This window comes from Sturnus vulgaris, chromosome 9 (assembly GCF_052056855.1).
Source record: "Sturnus vulgaris isolate bStuVul1 chromosome 9, bStuVul1.hap1, whole genome shotgun sequence".
Lineage (NCBI taxonomy): Eukaryota > Metazoa > Chordata > Aves > Passeriformes > Sturnidae > Sturnus > Sturnus vulgaris.
The window spans coordinates 10152772-10174333 of record NC_142251.1 but is presented as its reverse complement, the minus strand read 5'-3'; the positions used below and the strand labels follow the sequence as shown (position 1 = coordinate 10174333).

The following is a 21562-nucleotide window of genomic DNA, read 5'->3' as shown; positions in this document are numbered from 1 at the left end:
CATAGACCCTCCAGGCGCACTGTGCAGCGGTACCCCCAAATTGCGCTTGACCCAGCTCCCCTGCAGTCAATCAACCCGGGGTCTCCCCTTATTCTGCCCCTCCTCCATAAGCCGTAGTACCCATCCCTTCATTATCCTTCCTCTCTTCATTCCCCAGAAGGAATGTTCCTTACCAGCTTCTCCCTTTCCACCACCTCTGCCTCGCCAGAAGCCATGTGTCCCTCCAGTCCCCTCCCTACTCCATCATCACCCCCCAAGCTCCTGGAGAAGGGCTGGGCTGCGCTCTGCTGAGTTCATCTCTCTCCCGGGATGATGAGAGGGCTCTGCCCCGCTGGGTGCAACTGCCAGTTCTGCTGGGAAAAGGATGCAGAGTGGACCTTCCTGCCGGATGGGGACCAAAAGGGCCAGCATCGTGCTCCATCCCGGACACCTAATGAATTCCTTCCACCCCACACAAGTCCCAGGCCAGTAAGGGGGAGCAGAGTCAGACATGAGCACTACATGCCACAGAAAAGCAGTGCTGGAGAGGGGAGCTCTGTTTTCACAACCTGAAAGTGCATGTGTACTCACTCCAGGGTGAATTGAGTAAACTGAGGCACATGGCATGCACCAACAGCTCTTTGCTTGGGTACTGGTGGAGGTGGGTAAGATGGGACCTGGGCTGAGTGTGTGCAGTACTGTCGTGCCTTGTGGAACCTGCTAGTTCCTGGCGTGCCTTGGCCCCTGCTAGTGCTGGTTCTTCCTTCCCCAGCTCGCCCAAGGGACTAACCACTCTCTCCATCCTCCTCCTGAGTGGCTGCAGCCCCATCTTTGCAGAGCTGTGCTGAGGATGGGAAAACCTCACTCCTGAGGGGGTCAGAGATGTCACCCCGATCTCGGTTAGCTTGTCTGCACCCCGATGCTTGGCTAGTGTTGCTCTTGCAGCCTGGGCACTGCATGTAGGGCACACAGCAGGGCACACAGCAGTGTCCTGGAAAGGCAGCCCTGGTGCAGATGTGAGCTGTCAGCTGGGTTCAGCTCCGCTGCTCCTGATGTTGCTGAGCATCACTGAATGCCATGAGCGTGGGGGAACCAGGCCAGGGCTGAGTATCATGGAGAACAGAGATCCCACAGCCTCTCTGGGGTCCTGTGGTATTTTACCACATACACAAGGGGAAAAAGGTTTCCTAATATCTAGATGGAATTTCCCTTGATGCAGCTTGTGCTGGATGCCTGTCGTGGTTGCACTGTACACCTCCCCAAAGAGCCTGACTCTCTTTTCCTATAATTCCACCTAAATAGCTGCAAGCAGTCAGGAGTTTGCCCCAGAGCCTCCCCTTCCCCAGGCCTGACAGGCTGGTGATCTTAAACCACAGTTCCTCCCACTGCCCCAGATCAGTGATGGGAAAACCTGTGACTCAGATGGTCTGCATCACAGGGGACCCCAACTGCAGGTGGCAGAGGGCTGCTGCCAGGCTCCGTCCCTCTTGGAGAGGAGGTGCCTCAGCCTCGGCAGGACATGGACTGTGGGGTCCATCCATGCCCCCTGCCCAAGAACTCACCCAGAGGCAGTGGGGAGCAGGAGCAGAGATGGCAGCTCTCAGTCCTTGCAGGTCCCCACTGTCCCTCTGCGGGGAATCCCGGGACAGCCCCTGTCTGTCACATCATGCCCAGACAGGTCCCCCGGGGCCTCCCTGCACTCTTGGGTGCCTCCACCCACACACTGCCTTCAGATGCTGACTCAGCTCCGGCAGCCCGGAGCTGGGGCCTCCATCGGAAAACCTGTGATGCCACCAGTGCCCCAGGGAGCCTCGGGGCCGTGATGGAAACAGGCAGCTTCACCCAAGGGCTGCAGCATCTCAGCCTGTTCCTGGGCCACGTTTGCTGATGGGCAGTGGGTTTGTGTGTGTTTCCCCTACAAAAACTGGAAACACAAGAAAAAAAAACCAGACAGATCTATATCGTTTCTCTTTCTATTCAGGCAGGTTTTCTCCATTTTTCTGCAGAAAAAAAATATGGAGTTAATTCATCCCCCAGGGTGAAAGGAGGTGTGCTGGGAAGAATGGGGCTTTTTGCCAGAGGTGCTCATTCAAAACCCCCAGCATATTCAGGGGCACATTGAGCATCAGTAGTAAGAGCTCTGAGCAGTGGGGAGAAACTGAGGCACAGAGCACAGGATGGTCACAGAGTCACCCTGTGTGCGATGTGAGCAAGAGAAGGACAGTGGGAAGATTGAGGGATTCTTGGTGCTCCAGACTCGTGGGAGCTCTGGGTTTGCAGCCGCCTCTACCAGCTCCAACGCCCGTGGGGAGAGAGAGATGCCAAACATCCTTCCATGACCCGTTTCGGGGTGACGGAGAGGCGCATTCTTGTCACGGCCATTAGAGAGCAGCACCGCTGTGGCTCCTTGCCCGATCACCACTGCCACTAGCACAGCCAGGCCAATCCGCAGCAGCGGAGCTCCCAGAATGGGGTGCCCAGGATGGTGGATCCCATCATCCGTGCGTCTTCTGCTGTTCCCTGTGTGCCCAGCACCCCACCTGGGGTGGGCTGTGACCCCCTTTACCTAGCACAGAGTGAAAGGCTCTTGGGGAGTGCCCACCTGCGTCCGAGTTTATCACAAGGGGGGGAAGGTCAGGGCCCACAGGGGCTTTGAAAACCCTCCCTGGGCCACAACCTTTCCATGAGAAGGAGGTGTAAGGACAGATGGCCGTGTGGCACGCACTGGTAACACCTGTGAGGGGAAACACCCCGTGAGCAGGCGCTGTGTGTGTGTATTTACAGATGTGCGTGGCGGGGGTTATGTATGTCCTGGGAGACAGCGGGGGGAGCTCTGTATGTTTTTGGGGTCTGGGTGTGACTGTAGGAGAACCCTGAGGCAAGAGGAGAATGTCCCTGAGTCTGTCTGTAGGAGGGGTGTTAGCTACTTGGGGGGGACCCTATGCTAGGTAAGTGCCACCGTGTGTGCAGGGCTGGGCCCCTGTGCGGTGGAGGCGCTGTCTGGGTTTCACCCCCGCAGTGTCACAGCTGCCAGAGGGCCGCCAGTACATTCCTAGAATCCTGAAACCGCACCCCATTCCCCGTGCTGCGGCCCCTTTAAGGGCGGCGCGGGGCCGCCCCGGGGCGGGGCCTCCCGGGTGACGTCATCGCACCCCTGATAAAGGCGGCGGGATTCCCGGGGCGGCAGCGGTGGCGCGCGCCGGTGGGGCCACGTGCGCGGGGCGCGGCGGAGCCCCAGCCCGGGAGCTTCCTCATCCTCCCGAGCCCGCCATGGAGTCCGCCGGCCTCTTCCCCCCTTTCCCCGCCGCCTCCCTCCCCGCGCGACCCGCGCCCGCCCCGGCGCCGCCGCCCCGCGCGGCCGAGACCACCCGCATCATCACCGACCCGATCTCCGGCCGCTCCTACTGCAAGGGCCGCCTGCTGGGAAAGGTACCGGGAATAGGGAATGGGAAAAAGGGGCTGGGCCGTCGCTGAGGGCACCGGGTGAGCCGGTGCGGGCGAGGGGAAGGGCGGGGGCTGCGCGCTTGCTTGGCCCCCCACCCAAGGGCTGGATGCATCCCCTCGGCTGCCGGCCTCACCCCCACCCTCTCCGCCTTTCCCAGCGGGCCCGCAGCAGTGCTGGAAGCAGTGAATCACCCGGGCTGGCTGCGTGCCTCGGCGGCTATCGGAGCCGCATCGGTTTCGGGGCGCCCCGCGGGGTGTGCGTGGGCCGGTGGGTGCCCCGGTTCCCAGGGGTGCTGGCCCGCGCCGCTCCGCTGCACGCAACTTTTCCTCCGGCTGACAGCAGAGTGTGTAGGAGGAGGGTGCCGGTTCCCAGCCCGGCCCGAGCGGGCTCAGCGGCTGAGTCTGCAGATTGGAGGCTGACATCATGGCAGGAAAAACCTGTCTCCATGGGGCTGCCTTTCGATGGCCTCCGGTCCCCGGGCTTCCTGCCCTGCGCAGGACTTTCCAGGTTGATCTATCATGTGGAAAGATGCAAAGTCCGGCCGTAGTGGGAGGAAAAATGCCTTGGAGGTTTTACAAGAAATGGGCGAAGAAAATACCTGGTTGAGAGCATCATAGTTCAGATCTTAGTGGGCGATACAGCAGGAGGGAGCGAGTGACGCTTGCCGGGCTGTGCTGCCAGGGAAGGGAGGAGGAGGAGGCTTGTAAGCAGGCAGGGGTAAGGAGCTGTCTCTCACCCATCTGTAACCACCTCTTCCCTTGTAGGGTGGATTTGCACGATGCTATGAAATGACAGACCTCTCTAGCAACAAAACCTATGCCGTGAAGGTCATTCCTCACAGCCGGGTGGCTAAACCTCACCAGCGGGAGAAGGTGGGTGCTGTGGGGCTGGTGGAGTGCTGAACTGGTGGGGGACAGCGGGGGCCCTGTGCTCACCTGACACTGCTGCTCTCTTCCAGATCACCAATGAGATCGAGTTACATCGGGACTTGCACCATAAGCACATCGTCAAGTTCTCCCACTACTTTGAGGACTCAGAGAGCATCTACATCTTTCTGGAGCACTGCAGTAGGAAGGTCAGTGCTGCTGTGGCCTCCTTGTCAAAGGATCATCTAAACAGCTGTAGCTGGTTGGAACTGGCCTTACCGAAGTGTTTTTTTAGCACTCCCTTTTTCCTGAATTGTCAGCTGTCACATCTCTGAGCTCACCATAAGCAGAGTGATTTTGCATGGCACTGGGCACTCCATCAGCTGTCTGGCTTTCTTGGACTGCCTGCTCATGGTGTGGCCACCATAAGTCCAGAGGTTCCCATGGCTCTGATGAGCAGCTTCAACCTCGTGTGGGGAGTCTGCTGAGGTCACGACTGTGAAAGAAGGGTTGTTTGTGAATGTGCAACTTCTGGAAGAACTGGCTTTGACCCTGCCTACCCTATGCCTAGTCAGCAGGGCTGCCTGTTCTCCCTGCCTGCATCACAAGCTGTCTTCTCTCCCTTTGCAGTCTCTGGCCCACATCTGGAAGGCCCGCCATACCCTGCTGGAGCCCGAAGTGCGCTATTACCTCAAACAGATCATCTCAGGCTTGAAATACCTTCACCTCAAGGGCATCTTGCACAGAGACCTCAAGCTTGGTAGGTGCTGTGGTCGGCACATGGTGTTGTGTGGGGAGCAAACTGTCCCCAAGGGACGTGTGGTGATGCATTACCTTTGGCTTGCAGGCAACTTCTTCATCAATGAAAACATGGAGCTGAAAGTGGGGGACTTTGGGCTGGCTGCTTGCCAGGATGTCTCTGACCAGAAGAAAAAGTAAGTTTGAGGTTTTCCTTTTGCAGAATCCTCCTTCTTTCTGTGGCTTCCCAGGAGAGCGGAGGGGCAAGGGGTGCGTCCTGGTCTTGGGAGAGGAAGCCTTAGGGCCCCTTCCTGGGGTGAGGGAGCAATTCCTGCTCCAGATGCAGGCAAGGCGAGGGGGCTGGGGGCTTTGTGGTGCTCCGGGACTGAGCTTGCAGCCGTCAGGGAGAACAATGTGTTGACTATTGCTATTGTGCCTGCCCGGCTGCCGTGCCGGCTGCATAGGCTGAGACACAAAGGCTCTGTTCCTCCTCAGCTCTGGGACAGGCTCTTCCCAACAGTTCCCCAAGAGCAGCTGCTACTGACCCCCGTGAGCTGGAGAGGAGGTAGCCTGTATGGGACCCCTTGTAGATGGAGGGTGACTTTCTGCCACAAAGAGCCAAATGGAGTGAGGAGGACAAGGCTGTAAGCTAAATCCCAGAGCTTTGGAGAGGGGGAGGCTGTCTGTGAGGGGATGTGGAGCATGCACTGATCTGGTACTCTGCCCCACAGGACAATATGTGGGACCCCCAACTATCTGGCCCCAGAAGTGCTGCTGAGACAGGGCCACGGACCAGAGTCGGACGTATGGTCTCTGGGCTGTGTCATGTAAGTCTGTGCTGCTGGGTGGGGAGGGGTCCAGGCACGCTTCCTGGGGTGGGGGGCAGCTGCTCTGTGGGCAACCCAATGAGGAAGTTTTCTTGTGCTGTGCCTTGTGGCTCTGCAGTGGTTGCTGGGAGGGGAGTGACTGGCTGGATCCTGCCCAGCCTTACTTTGGAGCAGGTGCTGCCTGTAGCCATCTGTAGCAGATGTAGCCTGTAGTTGTGTGGAGACTGTGCAAGCAGGACCTGCACATAGCAGGTGTACTTGTGCTGCACTCAGCTCCAGTTCAAAGCAGGCTTGACCACACTTGAACCTGATAAACAATGGAAAATCTCCGTGGCTGCCGTGCTGTTTGCTCAGGGAGCGATCACTATTTCAACACATCCAGCCCCTCACCCGGCTGCTGCCTGCAAGCTTCCTGCTCCATTTTCCACCCTGATGGCTACACGGGTGGGAGCAGTGGCAGCAGCGGGTGGCCTTTGCCTGCCAGCTCTTTGTCCTTCCTCAAGGCTCTTTGCCTGTTGCTCTAAACAGTTGCTAGGAGGAAGCGTGGCCGGATGTAAGCGTGGCTGTCGGGGCTGAAAGTGGTGCTCTCAGCCAGGTGTGGCCGGCCAAATGCCAATAACTTCCTTGCTTTAAGTGCTGCTGAGTCACAGGCCTGGTGGGGATCTGACTTTGGCATGCTTGTTCCCTCCCAGGTACACCCTGCTGTGTGGGAACCCTCCCTTTGAGACCTCTGACCTCAAGGAGACCTACAGGTGTATCAAGCAGGTGGAATACACCCTCCCAGTCTTCCTCTCCCTGCCTGCCAAGCACCTCATCACTGGCATCCTCAGACGCAATCCCCAGGACCGCCTCACCCTTGAGGAGATTTTGGACCATGAGTTCTTCAAGGTGAGTGGGTGGGGGCCTGGGTCAAGGTACCCTTCTCCTGGTGGGATGAGACTTTTTAGGCTGTGCAGGGTGCTGTCCTTGTCCTAAGTGTCAGTCCTTCAAAGGAAGCAGCCGCTGTCCTGCCCAAATGCCAGCCAGAGGAACTGAGGGATCTAGTGTGTTTCTGCTGCCTTGTTGCTATAGCAAGGGGTTGTTTCCTGTGCTGATGCCAGTCATGGTTCCAAGGCTTGACAGAAACACAAGCTGGCTGTCAGGAGGGATGTGAATGAGTGTGGTCAGCCCCAGGCAGCTGCTCTGCCTGGAGCATGTGGCCTATGGAAACCAAACCTCTCTCCTGACCTCTCTGCAGGGCTATACGCCTGAGAAGCTCCCTCCTAGCAGCTGTGTGATGACTCCAGAGCTGAGTCCCCCAAATCCTGCAAAGACTCTGTTTGCTAAAGTCACCAAGACACTCTTTGGGAAGAAGAAACCCAAGGGTAAGTTTGTGCCTTGCCAAGGAGCCTCTGGGTGACTCCTCCTTCAGGAAGGAGTGGATCCTGTTTTCTGGAGAGACCTTCTGATGGATCTCTCTGGACCCTGTGCCTGGGAACAGCATAAGCTGGGTGTGCCCCTGCCCTTCTTGGGCTGATGGCCTGGCACGGATGTGTGCCTGGAGAGCGGATAAGCGGATACGGTGCCACAACCCATGGGGCAGTTCCTCCTAGAAGTCCTGTGTTGCATGAGAACTGGGAAGTGAAAGTGGGATGCAGTTGTCTGACACCCTCCTTGCCTCCATGGGCACAGGGATAGATAAGGGAGGGCTGAGCTACTGGAAGGGGTGGCCTGGATGTCCTCAGCCTCTCCGCTTAGCAGCGTGCTCATCTCTTGCTCTTTCCTCAGCCAAGAAGGGCTCTTCAGCGGACAGAGATGACATCTCCAAGCTGGTTACTGGGCTGATGAAGACATCAATCTGTCGGCAGATGAGCTATAAAACTGTGGAAGGGAATGAGGTGAGAACATCTCCGAGGCCATGCATGCATGCCTTTCTTTGGGGGAGCAGGCAGACCATGACAGAGCCGTGTCTCTCCACAGGCCACGCCTGTGTCGTGCCGTAGTGCCAGCTCCAGCCCCGTGGAGACAGTGGTGGAGGAGACGTCTCACAAGTCTGTGTCCCCCTCCATCCGGGGAACGATGGCCAGCAGCTGTGAAGGTGAGCAATGCCAGTCCCAGCCACCCCAGCCTGCCCCAAGCTTCCTGTCATGCCTGGGCTGATAGTGGGGCCGGCTGACTCAGCCTGTCATCTTCTCCCCACAGTCTTTGAAGATTGCGTCACTGCCTCTGCCATCATCGAGTCAGCTGTCCGGCTCCTGCGGACCTGCCTCTCCTCCATGCCTCCAGGTAAACTGGTTGGACAGCTCTGGGATGGGATAGGGTGCTGTGCATCCCCTTCCCTATGGGATGAAGGCATGGCTGCTACTTGGGGTACAAATGGCACCCTAAATGGTGCCAGAGCCTGCTGCTGGGGAGGTGAGATGGACAGGGGCTGGCTGCATTGCTCATCTCCTCTCTTCTCCAACAGCGGAGAAAAATCCAGCTTCCCTGGCCCGCCATGAGCACTTTGTCTGGGTGAGCAAGTGGGTGGATTATTCCAACAAGTATGGCTTTGGCTACCAGCTCTCCAACCGCAGTATTGGGGTCCTCTTCAACAATGGCACGCACATGACACTTTCCCCTAACCGCAGGTGAGCGGTGGGAATGGGGCTGATCTCTGTCTCTGGGGAACCTTCTTGGGTAGGAAGGGGAGTCTACCAGGGTGGACATCCCCAAAATTCATGCTCTGCTCCCTTCCAGGACTGTACATTACAACCCGACCAACAGCAAGCACCTGGTGTTCTCTGTGTCTGCCATCCCCGAGCAGCTGCAGGGACAGATGAGTGTCTTGCGCTACTTTGCATCCTATATGGAGCAGCATCTCATGAAGGTGAGTGCTGGGACCCAGGGCTGGACATTGGGTCATGGCTTGACCACACCACTTGGGCTGGTTGGACTCCCTGCTTGCAGCTGTGGCCAGGTGGACACACAAGGTTGTGCCCTGGGAGTGGGGACTCCACTGAGGGAGTACCCAGCTTTGGTGTTGTGTGGACTGGTGGAAGTGCTCCCAGGTGTGGGACCAGTGACTTATGCAGACTCTCTTCTCAAAGGGAGGTGACCTGCCCAGCATAGATGACCTCGGGCAGCCAGCCCTGCTCCTCCTGCAGTGGGTGAAGACTGACCAAGCCTTGCTCATGCTCTTCAGCAGTGGCACCCTCCAGGTATGTGTGGGGCACTGTGAAGAAGAGGCCAGATTGGCATCTTCTGTTCTGTGTTGGATCTTGTATGCCACAGCCCAAATGGAAAATCCAGCTGTGAAAACAGCTGTGGGTGCAGGATGCTGCTCCAGTGCCTGGGGCTGCTGGTTGCAGCTTCCCCAGCCCATGGGGAGACATAGCACTTCAGTTGGATGCTTCTATCTGCCCCTGTACTAGGGCTGGCTCATTCCTGCCCTGGGGTATGGGCAGAGATGCTCCCGGGCAGGTTGGGGAGGAGGAACGAGTTGAGGCAGGAAATGTGCCTCCTCCATCCTGCTTCCCAACATGCTGTGGGAAGCATGGGTTTAAACCAAGCCCAACTTGTCTCCTAGGTGAATTTCTACAATGACCACACCAAGGTGATCATTAGTAAGCCTGACCACTCCTGCCTTGTCACCTACATCAACCGGGATCGCAACTCTTACACTTACAAGCTGTGCAGCATCCAGGAGCTGGGCTGCTCTCCTGAGCTCCACCACCGCCTCAGATACATTCTTAAGCTTCTCCAAGAATGGGCCGAGGCCTAGCCTGGGACCTCGGGGGACCCTGTCTGGACACAGAGGTTTCCCCCTGTCCTCCCATGGGATGGGAGATGTGATGTGGTGCTGGCTACTCCCCTGGGCACCATGCATCCCGGTGCTCAGCTGGACTCTGGACTAAGACCTGTGGATGTGGTTACAGCAGTGGGTCTGGATATCCTTGCTGCTCCCTGGCTCTGGGCAATCGCTGTCTTCCCACTGGCAGCTCCTGCTCTGGTGGAGCTGGTCTTGATGGAATGGAGTAAGTTGTTACAGGGAGGTGGTGGTGGGCGAGTGTCCTGCAGCTGGGTTTGGGGCTGGCTGGCAACTACCTGTGGTGGAGGGTCAGGCTCCCCTGCCCCAGTTGATGAATCAGTTGCACAGACCTTCTGCATGGCCTGGAGATGGCTGGTACAGCCTTGATCTCAAACTTTGGGTGCTGTGGGATAGGAAACCGCCTTCCCAGGAGTGGGCAGTGGTGAAGGGTGCTGCCTGCCCTGCCAGGGACTCTGTGGACTGGTGTGGGCCACTCCACAACTGTTACACTAAGGAGGGAGCTGTGCTGGGCCCAACTGTGCCCTGTCTTTTCCCAAATTGTGAATTGTCTGGTACAACTTGAGGTTTGATAAAGGGTGGGGGATGGGATCTGAGGACTTGCCTGGAGAAGCCCTCATTTTGTTGGGACCCAGGGTTGTTTCTTATTTCAAGGCAGTCTCTGCCCTGTGGGACTATTTATGTATCTTATTTATATGGAATTATTTATTTTCCTGTTGGTCTGTCCATGTGCAGTTCCCCCTCTCCTTGACTTGTCTCAATAAAAACTTATTTGTGTAAGGGCAAACTGTATCTGCCTTGTTTGAAGCTGGAGTCACAAAAGGGCTTCAGCATCATTCTTGCTCCAGAGCTGCTTCTGCCTGTCGGGGATGACCCTTCTTGCCACTGACTGATGCTGGGGAATAAGGTCAGGGAGGCAGGATGATTGTGAGGAGCCCATGTGGTACCTCCATTTTTTTCCACTGCTTTCTTGGGACTGGCACAAAGGGCAGAGTTAGCTCTTGCTTACACTGGTGGAGCCCTGGAGCTGCTTCAACTTCTTGCTGCTGCCAGACTCAGTCCCAGGCCTTTCTGCACTTGGACCCAACCCAGCTGCTCTCTTGATTCTGCTGAGCTGCAGAAGGCAGGAGCTATGACCCTATGAGGTGGTGGAGGGGTTGCCTGGGCCCTTGCACTGACATCTTATGTGATGGGATATGAGCTGGGCATGAAGCCAGGAAAGAGCTCTGTGAGCTTGCTTTGAAGGTGATCTGTGTAATCAATCTGCCTGGGAGCAGCTTGTGCTGTGGGAAGCAGCCTGAGCTGCTCCAACAGCCTTGGGCAGTTGCCTGTTCCAGGGAAATCCAGCCTCTTGTGTTTGCTGCCACTTGAGTCTTTTTGCAAATTGTAGTAGTGGGAACTGCAGCGTGGGTGTGACCTGAGGCTGGAGTGAGCATCTGTCTCTTGCTCCCTGCACACACTCTGGCCCAAGACTCCAGGTATGACACAGAGCTGGACAAAGTCTCTTTATTTCAGCTGCTGTCTCCCCACAACTCTACAAGAGTGGGAGGATGGAGAGGCATATGCTACTCGAAGTAGACTCCGTACACTGTGGCCACAGCAAAGAGGGAGGCGTTGGAGAAGGTGGCAGAGGCAAAGCTGTCAGTCTCAGGGTCCCACAGTCCCCGGCTGGCCACCACAAGGCTCTGCTTGCCCTGCTGGCCCAGGACTACATGGCAGACCAGTTTGTAACGGGGTGGCACCACCTCCTTGGCCTGGTTCTGCAGCAGCTCAGTCAGACTCTGGGCTAGTGGGGCACTGCCCTGGGGACTGTACACAGTTGTCCCCAAGGCACAGGCCAGGGTCCCCTCCAGCACTCGCTGCACTTGCTCTGCATCAAACTTGCAGCCTTTGTCTGGCCCCATCCTGTAAGTGTTTTCAAGGCGGGCCTTGAGAATGGGTTGGAAAATGGGGAGCCCAGAGAAGCTAACCCGTCTGTGGAACAGCCAGGGGCCAATGGAGGGCCGCCTGCTCCCTGGAATCATCCCGAAGGAACTGCGGCGGCTGAGGATGGAGTTGCGGCGGGAGAGCAGGGGCGGTGGTTTGCTGTCCTCGGTGCCCCGGGCTGGGGGCTGTGACCCACGGTGTGTAGTCCGGACTAAAGGGGCTTCAGTGCTGTCTGCAGCCAGCACCTGGGCTAGCAGGGTTGTCTCTGGGAAGGGCTGCTCAGCCATAGGGCTGGCCTGCAAAGGAGATGTACCCGAATGTTAGGTGAGGCAGGTATCCTGTAGCCTCTCCATTCCCCTGCCTCTCTGCCTCACTTCTCCCTGCCCTCTGCAAATCCTATGCTTCCTGGCATGTGAGTCTCTGTGAGGCAAGGTGCAGAGGGGCTGGGAGATCTATGACAGCTCTCTTCCATGCCCATCAGACTTGGCCAGCTGGGGCTGATGCAGTGCAGCAACGCATGGTGCACACAGCCCTCTGTTCTCCCATCCCCAGCCTTTCCCTCAGCACAGGTGAGTGGCTCTTTCCCCAGTGTTCCTGCATCTGATCCCACACTTACCTTTAGTCCCACTCCTGTCCTTCTAGAGTAAACCCAGGGGACTTGTTTCTGGCGGATGTCACTGCCCAGGACCAATCTTTGTCTTGCAGCTTGTTGTGAGCAGGACCAAACCTGTTGTGCTACCGGAAGGTGAAGTGTTGCTATGTGACACCTTAGGTCTCCAGAGCTGTTCTGGGGCATGGCTTCTGTAACTCCTTGTTCCCCAGTCACCAGACAGCTCTGTTCCCCTTCATTCCTGCCCTCTCTACACTTTCAGATGTGCCAGTACAGGGATGTGGTTACTCCAGGCATGTGCCCTCCAACCTCAGCTCCCTGCCAGCCCTGAAAAACGTAGCCTGGTGTTGGATGAGCAAGAGAAGAGCAGGGGCTGGAGAGTATCCACTGTAATCACTACTTTGTGCCCTGACTATGGGATGCACTGGGGCTGGGCCCTCCAACAGCTTGATTTTGCTCAAACATTTGCATCCTTAGAGCATTTATGCCTCACTGCACCAGGGGCCCCCATTGAATCATATAAGCACAGAGTGGGTTGTGTTGGAAAGGACCTAAGAGATCACCTAGTTCCAAATCATCTGCAATGGGCAGGGATGCCATCCCTTGACCAGATTGCCCTATCCAACCCAGTCTTGAACACTCACAGGGACTGGATGGAGCACAGCCCTAGCACATGCCAGGGACGCTGCTGCTGTAATGCCTGGGGGGTGAGCAGGTCCCTGGGGGCTCCCAACTCTAGCCAGGGTTTCTCTCTGTCAGTGGAGCCCAGCCCAGCTAGTACGACAGAGCTACTCCATCAATGTGCCTTTGTCTGGCCCAGCTGCCGTGCTATTTGAGGAAAGTGGAGATGGCTTTTGTGTTTCTATCTCCTGTCGGAGGTATTTATAGGCTGCCTCTGGCTAGTGCTGCCAAGTGCTTTGCCAGCTAGACCCCATTTACTTGGGGTGCTGCCTCAGCTCTGAGCCCCATTTCTGCCTTTCCCTCACCCCACCCACTGACAAGCAAGGGTGGATCCCTCCATGGGCAATCCCCTCCTTGGGCTGCTTGAGGCAGCCAAGGCTGGAGAATGAGGACCATGCATGCCCTGGCACAGCACTTGGTTTGGGCTTAGGTGAGCAACCTGATCTAGTGGATGGCATCCCTGCCCATGGCAGCAGAGTTGGAACTAAATTGTCCCTTCCCACCCAAGCCTTTCTTTGAGACTGGAGATGCTTTTTTCTGCCTGCAGTCACCTGTACCCTAGGCAGATGTGAGAGCTGCAGGGCTCTGGCCTGGAGCATTGCAGGAGAGAAGGCTTCCCCCATTTCAGGGGGAAATCTCCCTCGTGGGCCCCATTCTGCTCCAGTGCTGCTGCTGGGGACCCAGCTATGCCCAGCGCCTTTCCATGGGGGCTGTGCAGGTGGAGGTGAGGATGACCTCCGTGCACGGGCTGCCTCCCTAAAATCCCAGCTGCCTGCCTTTCTTCACCCCTCTCTTTGCTCCACAGCAAAGCCACCAGCTTTGTCCCCGTGCCAGCTGCGCCAGAGCCAAGCCATGAAACAGAGCAAGGAATTCCACTGGCAACCCTACTTCCCCATCCGCTGAGTGCCGGAGCCGCCCTGGCAGCAAGGTTGTGTTTCATGCCTCACTGTCCCATCGCTCCCTCCCACTGCTCCCCCGGCAGCCCGGCCTCCAGCCCCAGCGCTGCCTGCCAGGTTTCCCTAGCGATGGGCCGTGCCGTACGACGCAGCTTGCTGGCTTCCTCCCCGCGGCCTGCCCGGGCTGCTCGGCCTCCCGACAGCCTCCAGCTGCCGTCCCGCCAGCCCCCGGCCTCTCCCGCCAGCTTGCTCCTCCTTCCGCCGCCGTGCTCCCTGAGGCAGCCCATGGCCGGACCCTGCTCGGCGCGGCTGCAGGGCGACGTGGCCGCCTTCACCGCTGCCCTGCGCACCCTGGTCAACAACCCCCAGTTCAGGTGAGGGCCCGGGCCGTGCCGCCTCCCCCCAGCCCCCTGAAGCCCCCGGCGGCTCTTCCGTGCTGTTTTCCCGCAGCCCCAAGCTCTCCCTGCTGGGGCGATTTGGGCCCGCTGGAGTTGGGGGAGCCCCGGGCAGCTGATGGCTTGTGCAGTGCTCCCCACACACACCCGCATGACAGCAGGAGTCCAGGTATGCCCAGGTTAGCCCACCCTGGACAGCCATCATCCCTCCGGAGGAAGGAAAGTTCCCGGGTGTGCCCAGACCACCCTCTGTCCCCAGACATGGTGCCGAAAGGGCAAGGCAGTATCTCAGGGTAAGTCCTGTGCTGGGCTCTTGCCCTTGCCAGGGATGGGGTACACTGAACTCTGCAGAGGCAGCCTCCTCCCTGCTCAGTTCCTCTCTCACCTGGCTTTACTGGTGTTTTACTCCAGCCCCGGAGGGCATGCAACAGCCTGGCATCCCTCCTCACAGGGTTTGGCATTCCTGCCACCTCTTGTCAGAGCAGGAAGCAGAGATGGAGATGCTGCCTTGGCTTCCCTTATGGTATGTCCTGCCTTGCTCTGGTCCTCTTCACCCACTTCCTGCTGAGGTCTGGCCAGCCTAAGGAACATCAGACCTATCTAAGGAAATCCCCATTTCTGCTGAAAGTTTTGGCCACCCAGAAGAGAAGTTCCAGTGAAAACTTCCCAGCCACAGCAGCAGGCAGTAGAGGAGCGGCTGTTAGTGCCTGGTCATTCTCAGCCTCTGTCGTGCTGCTTGCATCTTTCAACCCACACCCCTTATCTACACATCCTGCAATCTGCATCCTGCAACCTGAAATCTGTGCTCTGCATCCATCTACTTCATTCCACATCCTGCATCCTTTCTCCTGTAGCCTGTACCTCACAGCCTGCACTCTAGCCTTTGTTCTGCATCCCACATCCTGCAACCTTCGTTTTTTACCCAGCATGCAGCCTGTGTCCTACATCCCAGACCTTGAATGCCATAATCACAGCTGGCGTCCCACATCTCGCAGCCTGCGTCCTGCATTCAGCGTGCCCCTCTTGGCCTGTGGAGCTCAATCACAGAACAGTTTATCATGATCCCCCTTGCAGGAGCAGTCATGGAGGACCTGTTGGGCTCTGCTCGCATCACCCATCCTGCCCCAGCTGTGTGTCTCCTAATAAACACCTGAGATGACCTGGGTGTCCTTCCTTCTAGTGGGCACATACACCCCCCTGTGGGACACTCTGAGGGTCAGGCCGTGGATTTGTGCATGTCCTCATGGCAGGCAGAGTTTGGGTGGCATGTTTTGTGCTCATTGGCCTGCTGGGATGGAAGAAGGGACAAGGGGATAGATGGGCCACAGCCACGGCTGCCCACAGGCTAGAGACTCCGTGGCTCTTGCTTGTTTCCTTTCCCCTGATCTTTCCCTCTTTTCCTGCGGCCATGGAGCTGGGGAAACATTTTGGGAAGGGAAGGGGTATAGGGCAACATCATGGTCCCTGCGCTCTAGTGTATGCCTCAAGCCACCCTGTTGGGCCAGTGCCAGCTCTGCTGGCAGCTATGCCAGAGGCTTCACATCCTTGAGATGATGAGTCAGTTCCCATGAGTCAAGGAGGCTGAGCCCTGTGACAGCAACGCTTTCCCTGGCTCTTCTATGCCAAAAGAGAAAGTCACTTTCTCCAGCTGTCCTTGGCCTTTCTCTGCCCTGCTCAATGCCAGCACCCTTGGCTCTCTGTGCCAGCACCCAGAGCTCTCTGTGCTTTTCAGAAGATCCTTTGTGCTCACCTCGCCTGCAGCATTCAAATGGCTGGAAACAGCCACCAGCAAAGTCCCCTCTGTTCCCCTGTAGGGACAAATCCCTGGGTTAAAATTAAAGGGTACTCAGCAGGTCCCTTCCTGTGTGCCCTGTCCCAGCCCAGGGGAGGCTGTGCCCTTGCTTTCCAGGCATTGTGTTCCTCATGGTTCCCTTTTCCCCACAGCGATGTGATGTTCGTGGTGGGCCAGGAGCAGCAGAAGGTGTTTGCACACCGCTGTGTGCTCGTGTGCCGCTGTCAGGCGTTCCGTGGGATGCTCAGCCAGGCGCCAGTGGGCAGCCAGGATTCCTCCAGCAGCGTCCCACCCCAGGGCCCCTTCATCCTGGGCAACGTGCAGCCTGAGGTCTTCCTGGCCGTCATTGAGTTCCTCTACACTAACAGTGTTACCCTCAACAGCCACATAGTGAGTGGAGATGGGGCTGGTGGGGACCATGGATATAGGAGGGACAAGAAGGGGATGCAGAGGAAGTTGCTTTGCAACTCTTGGTGTGCCAGAGTTGAAGATGGTCTGTGTGATGCTCTCTAGCTGGCTAACAGTGTAATGAATGTGTGGGGTTTCAACCCAGCACAGTGGAGTGTCCAGAGCACCTTGTCCCAGCCTTGGGACCTCTGGCTGTGCACACCTTGGATGGTGAGAATGGGGACACTGCAGCAGGAGACCTAAATTTTTCTTCATGCAGCAGCCTTATCTTGTATGCCCCACTAAGGAGCTCCCACGGAGGCAGGAGCATACCTACCCTTTACCCTGGGCTGCTGTGCCCATTCATGGCCTCACATGCTGATGATCACAAGATCCCTCTTGCCTGCAGGCACTGGAGGTACTGACCTCATCGGTGGAGTACGGCTTGCAGGACTTGTGCAAGGTAAGGTGCTGCTTAGGCTAGGGGCAGTGGTCCCTGAGCACTCCCGGGCTGGGCAGCAACCCAGGAAAGTCCCTTGCATGGCTGGTAGCTGGAGATGCCTCTGAGGAAAGTACCGTGGTGCATCACACAGGCTTGGCCCTGTTTTCGATCCTGGAAGGTCTCTCCAGTGGGATCCCACTTGAGGGGGAGTAGCAGCAGCTGGGAATCCCACTGGGGAATCCCAAGAAATCATGGGGAAGGACATGGAGTTTCACATCTCCTGCACAGCAAAAGTCAGAAGGAAAGCCCCTGTGTCTTCACCCGCACATGCTGTCTGGTCATCTGACAGGATGATGCAGTTAAAGAGAGTCCCTATCCCTGGCAGCAGTCAGCACCCCAGCTGTGGTGCTGCCAAGGCAGTGCTGCTTCTGGAGGAAAGGTTTTGGGAAGGCAGCAGGAGCAAAGAGGAAGGGTGGGAGCTGAAGGAGGAGGAGCCAGGGAGCTGAAGCAGCTCAGTGTTGGGGAGAGCAGCCAGGCCACGTCATCAGCCTGATTCCTGAATTACAGCCTGGCTGAACGCGTGACCTGACATCTCACACCCAGACTTCCCCTCCCTCCCCATCACGCCGGGAAAGTACCTCAGGAGCTGAGGAATCGTGTGCTGCTGCCTGCCAGGGTGGTGGGATGGGACCTGTGACAACAAGCTCAGCCAAAGCCCAGATGTGGCACAGATCTGTCAAACAGCTGTCTGGGCAAGGAAGGGATATAAGGGGTGTAGCACAAAAGGGGGACCTGGTGCTCCTATCACTAGTCACACCCCACCACTCATAAAATGCATCCTGAGGGGGATGACCTGCATAGAGGAGGGGTGGGAAGGAAAGGGGCTGACCAAGGACAGCTGGTAAAACCATGTCAGTGTTCCCAGCTGCAAGGTGACCTCATATCCCTTCTGCAAATGACTCAGGGCCCTTCTGTCCCAGCTGACAGCTCGTCCCTGCATGTCACATCCCCTTGGGTTTCCCTGGGGCTCTGGTAGGCAGCTGAGATAGGCAGGAGAGAGGTCTTACTCATTGATAAACATGCTGGTCTGGCTGCATCCCACCTACTTCATCCATGTATGGGATGCAGCTGGAGATGCTGGTTCCCCAACACTCACAGCCAGAGGTCAGCTGGCAGGCAGGGCTGGGGCAAAGCTGAGGTCACCCAGTGCACTGCAGCTGGCACCAGGATTGTGCCCTATGTCAGAACATGGATGGCATCTGTAGACAGGATTAGAGGACCCACCTGGGACTATCAGATTGGCTGGGTTTGGTCACATCAATCTTGGTCCCTGGCTCCATCAGTGTCTAAGCTGGCTACCCACATCCACACTGCAAGACCTCATCGCACAGGCTATTGCTTATGAAATCCTGGGAGATGGAGGTGCCTCTGCCCCACATTCCATGTGCTGGGGGCTCAGGGGATGCTGAGAGTTGTGGGAGGGGGATGGCAGGATGTGTCCCCCCCCTATGCCCACCCTCTCCCTCTCTGCCTTCCAGCTCTGTGTCAAGTTCATCAAGGACACGCTGAGTGTGGAGCAGGTCTGCGAGGCCCTGCAGGTAAGAGTGACACCAGTAAGGTCACAAAGCCTTAAAAATAACCTCTACAGTTTTGGGGTAGGAGCAGACTTGACCCTTCTGTTCTCCGCTGGACAGTGGGGCAGGATTTCCCACTCACCCCTGGCCCAGCAGCTGCCCTGCCAGCTCCCAGGCCACTGGGATTGTACCAGGGCTGAAAGGGACAGTGGGGCCACCAGAGCCTGGCGGAGAAGTGTTTTCACATTGCCCTGAGCAGGGATGGCCAGAACTCCACGGTGCCAGGGCTTTGTCATCATCTGCATGAAACTGGGAGGCACTGGGTTTTGGGGAGCCAGTCCCAAAACCCCTGCTGAGAGCTGAGGCACCTAAAAATAGCCTTGGGAAGGTCCTAATGGCCCTGGCCATGCTACTTGGTGGCACCAAGGCTGCTCCCCAGAGAAGGGGGATTTGTTTCATCTCCCACGAGCTGAAACAATCTTGGGGTGAGGTGCCTGCCCCAGTCAAATGTGATGCCAGACCACTGCGACATAAACAGAGCTAAAACTGGCCCAGAGGAAACAAAACAAGAAACCCCAAAACCCCAGAACAAAACAAACCTGAAGAAAACAGCTCGTCTGCCCTCCCCACTTACGTCAGCACTGGTCCCCTGCTGTGGTGGAAGGGGAGGTGATGTTCACCCTGCCTGTGCTGGGCCTAAGTACCCCACACACAGGGGCTGCTGTGGGGGGAAGGGGTTGTGCCCTCCTGGTAACCAGATGGGCAGTGTCAGCCCCGAGACAAGCATTGCTCAGTAGGGCTGGGAGAAAATGAGAGCTACCCCAAATTCCTGCTGCAGTGGGGGATGGCAGCTATGGGTCATGATGGGGCTGGCACCAGGGATATGGGGTGCTTGTGAGGGGCTTTAAGCTGATCCTGTGCCCGCAGAAGGAGTGCTGGGGACTGGTGGTTTCATGTGCCTAAAGTGTGACTTTGTGAGAACAGCACCAGAGCCTCTCCCCTACTGTGTGCTCTGTGATGTGCCTGAGCAGAGGTGGAAAATCACATGGTTCTGCTAAGGGTGGGTCTGGGTTACCATTGTGGGCATTAGAGCCACCAAAACATATGCTGTTGGGCAGGCCAGAAAAGGAGGAAACCTTGCTGCCCCTTCCTCCCCACACTCTCATGGTGGTACCCAACCCAAAGGGATGTCTGCCTCACCTGTGTCGCTGAGAGTGCTCATGTTTCTGTAGGGCTTTGGTGGGAAGTCCCTCCTGCCCTCGACCCCTTTTGCAGGTGTCTGTGTTGTCTCACAGGCTGCAGTGACCTACGGTCAGGTGGACCTCCAGCAGCACTGCCTGGACTTCATCGAGGGCTGCACCGCGGTACGGTGGCAGGTGATGGGGAGCATGGTGTGGGGTACTCTAGGGTATGGGGGGCACGTGGCATTGCAGGGGGGCAAGGGAGCAGAGCCCCTAAGGACAGGATGCCTGGAGGCTGGGAGAGGAGCAAATAGCATTTGAAGAGAAGATGCTGGGTGACTGGCAGAGGCAGGCTGGGGGGTACTGGAGTGCCAGGGGATTGGAGTTTGGGTTGGGGGATGCTGGAGTGCCAGGCAGGGATGGCACCAGGATGTGTCTAATGGACGGGGGTGGTAGTTGTGTGGGGTCCTGGTTCCAGCACCCTGGTGTTGTGGTGTGCTGGCAGGCAGTGGTGCGGACACAGGGCTTCCGTGAGCTCTCTGACGTGGTGCTGGCACGGGTGCTGCGCAGTGACCGCCTGGCCGTGGATGAGCTGGACCTGGTGCAGGCTGTGCGGGAGTGGGCACACGTCAGCTCGGTGAGTGTCATGCAGCAACGACCACCCAGCCGTGCCTGGACACCCAGGCTGGGAATGTAGGCACCCTAGCCCTGAGCCCAGGGCTCTGTGATGCACACAGAAGCTGTGTCACCTCCCCTGGTGCCCAGGACATCACCAGCCTCATCCCTCATATCCTGATGTCTGACAGGCTGTCCTGGAGCGTCCGGTGCCGGAGGTGGCTGCCCTGCCCGTGAGGGAGCTGCGCCTGCCCTTGCTGGCACCCAGCGAACTGGTGACACTGGAGAGCTACAACCAGCAGGACCTCCTCATCCCGGTGAGCTGCTGTTCTTTGTGTCTCCTGACTGACTCCCAGGGCTGGAGGGTGCTGCAGGATGGGCTGAGGAGGACCACACTCTGGCAATGCTGATGCCCCCATCCCTCTCCCCATGCCCACAGGTGGAGCACATCGCGGCAGCCTGGCGTGCCCATGCACTGAGGAGGGGCAGTGGGGTCCCCTCCCGCCTCTGCCGCCCCCGCCGGGGCACGCGGCCCCGCGACCATCACCGTCACCTCGAGCCACACGCCAAGTAGGGGTTGGGCAACGAGTTTTGTCCAGCCCAACCAGGGACTCTTCAGCGGGGCAGGCTGTGGGGCTGGGCACTGATGCTGCCGTGACCAAGAGCATCGATAAGGTGCTTTGTCCCACGTCACAGCATCGGGGCAAGGGCATGATGCCGCCTGGGTCACCCCCAAAAGTGATGCAAAGGCTGGGCTATGCGATGGGTGCAAGGTCACTGCAGGCTGCCCAGGCAGTGACCCAAGGGTGGTGGGGCTGCAGAGATCCCTGCAGGGACTCAAGATGAGCTCCCCCTTCCCCAGGGCCGTGCTGCCCTCCGCCGGCAGCGGGCCCGTGCTGCAGCAGGAGAGAGCGCCAGCACCTGCCCAGGCAGGGACACGGAACCCTCCACGGCAGCGGCACGGAGACCCTGGGGCTTGGAGGGGGTGCAGGTAGGAGGGAACACATGGGCATCTTGGCATGCACCGCTGCACCGACGCCTCCCACCCCAACCCCCGCCAAGCCCTGCCAGCAGGCCACACACACACAGGACAAGCTGCCACCCCCCCATGTGCCACACACAGTGTGCAGCCCCCCTTGCACCCCCCATTGCGTGTGTGCACACAGCTAGGTCTGTCTCAAGCACGCACACCTCCCCCTTCCAGCTGTGTTCCCAAGGAGAAAGGGCCGGACACAGCAGGTAATTTATATATAATATATATATTTACTCTTTAAAAATAAACCTTCAGTCCCCACTACCGCCTGTACAAACTACAAAAATAAACCTTTGCTCTCTTTGATATAAATAACTTAGATGGCGTGGGGGGGGGGGGGGGGGGGGGGGCGCTGCCCACCGTGCCCACGCCTGGCACGGGGACAGGG

The 21562-nt window shown here is 57.9% G+C and overlaps 3 protein-coding genes across 3 annotated transcripts; 2 read left to right on the top strand and 1 right to left on the bottom strand.

Annotated features, from left to right (window-relative positions):
• Window positions 1-3120: 3120 nt before the first annotated feature.
• On the top strand, window positions 3121-10429 carry PLK3 (polo like kinase 3). The gene is made up of 15 exons (XM_014872091.2): window positions 3121-3408; window positions 4189-4296; window positions 4383-4499; window positions 4921-5050; window positions 5138-5225; window positions 5760-5855; window positions 6548-6743; window positions 7093-7219; window positions 7623-7732; window positions 7815-7932; window positions 8037-8120; window positions 8302-8464; window positions 8574-8703; window positions 8924-9034; window positions 9403-10429. Exons 1-15 carry the CDS (start codon window positions 3250-3252, stop codon window positions 9595-9597), a joined length of 1932 nt encoding a protein of 643 aa, XP_014727577.1. The 5' UTR covers window positions 3121-3249; the 3' UTR covers window positions 9598-10429.
• Window positions 10430-11207: 778 nt separating this feature from the next.
• Window positions 11208-11858, bottom strand: DYNLT4 (dynein light chain Tctex-type 4). The gene has a single exon (XM_014872218.2). It carries the CDS (start codon window positions 11853-11855, stop codon window positions 11208-11210), a length of 648 nt encoding a protein of 215 aa, XP_014727704.2. The 5' UTR covers window positions 11856-11858.
• A 2156-nt stretch (window positions 11859-14014) lies between these two features.
• BTBD19 (BTB domain containing 19) lies at window positions 14015-21498 on the top strand. Its single transcript, XM_014872208.2, has 8 exons — window positions 14015-14129; window positions 16095-16332; window positions 16739-16792; window positions 18310-18369; window positions 19641-19709; window positions 20032-20163; window positions 20333-20458; window positions 20581-21498. Exons 1-8 carry the CDS (start codon window positions 14041-14043, stop codon window positions 20713-20715), a joined length of 903 nt encoding a protein of 300 aa, XP_014727694.1. The 5' UTR covers window positions 14015-14040; the 3' UTR covers window positions 20716-21498.
• Window positions 21499-21562: the final 64 nt, after the last annotated feature.

Excerpts from the sequence above, each read along its gene's own strand:
- PLK3 (XM_014872091.2), top strand. The coding sequence starts at position 3,250 with ATGGAGTCCGCCGGCCTCTTCCCCCCTTTCCCCGCCGCCTCCCTCCCC. Across the intron at positions 5,051-5,137 it reads GCACAGAGACCTCAAGCTTG|GCAACTTCTTCATCAATGAA; the intron begins GTAGGTGCTGTG and ends TTTGGCTTGCAG. Across the intron at positions 5,856-6,547 it reads TGGTCTCTGGGCTGTGTCAT|GTACACCCTGCTGTGTGGGA; the intron begins GTAAGTCTGTGC and ends GTTCCCTCCCAG.
- DYNLT4 (XM_014872218.2), bottom strand. The coding sequence starts at position 11,855 with ATGGCTGAGCAGCCCTTCCCAGAGACAACCCTGCTAGCCCAGGTGCTG.
- BTBD19 (XM_014872208.2), top strand. The coding sequence starts at position 14,041 with ATGGCCGGACCCTGCTCGGCGCGGCTGCAGGGCGACGTGGCCGCCTTC. Across the intron at positions 16,333-16,738 it reads TTACCCTCAACAGCCACATA|GCACTGGAGGTACTGACCTC; the intron begins GTGAGTGGAGAT and ends TCTTGCCTGCAG. Across the intron at positions 20,459-20,580 it reads AGCAGGACCTCCTCATCCCG|GTGGAGCACATCGCGGCAGC; the intron begins GTGAGCTGCTGT and ends CCATGCCCACAG.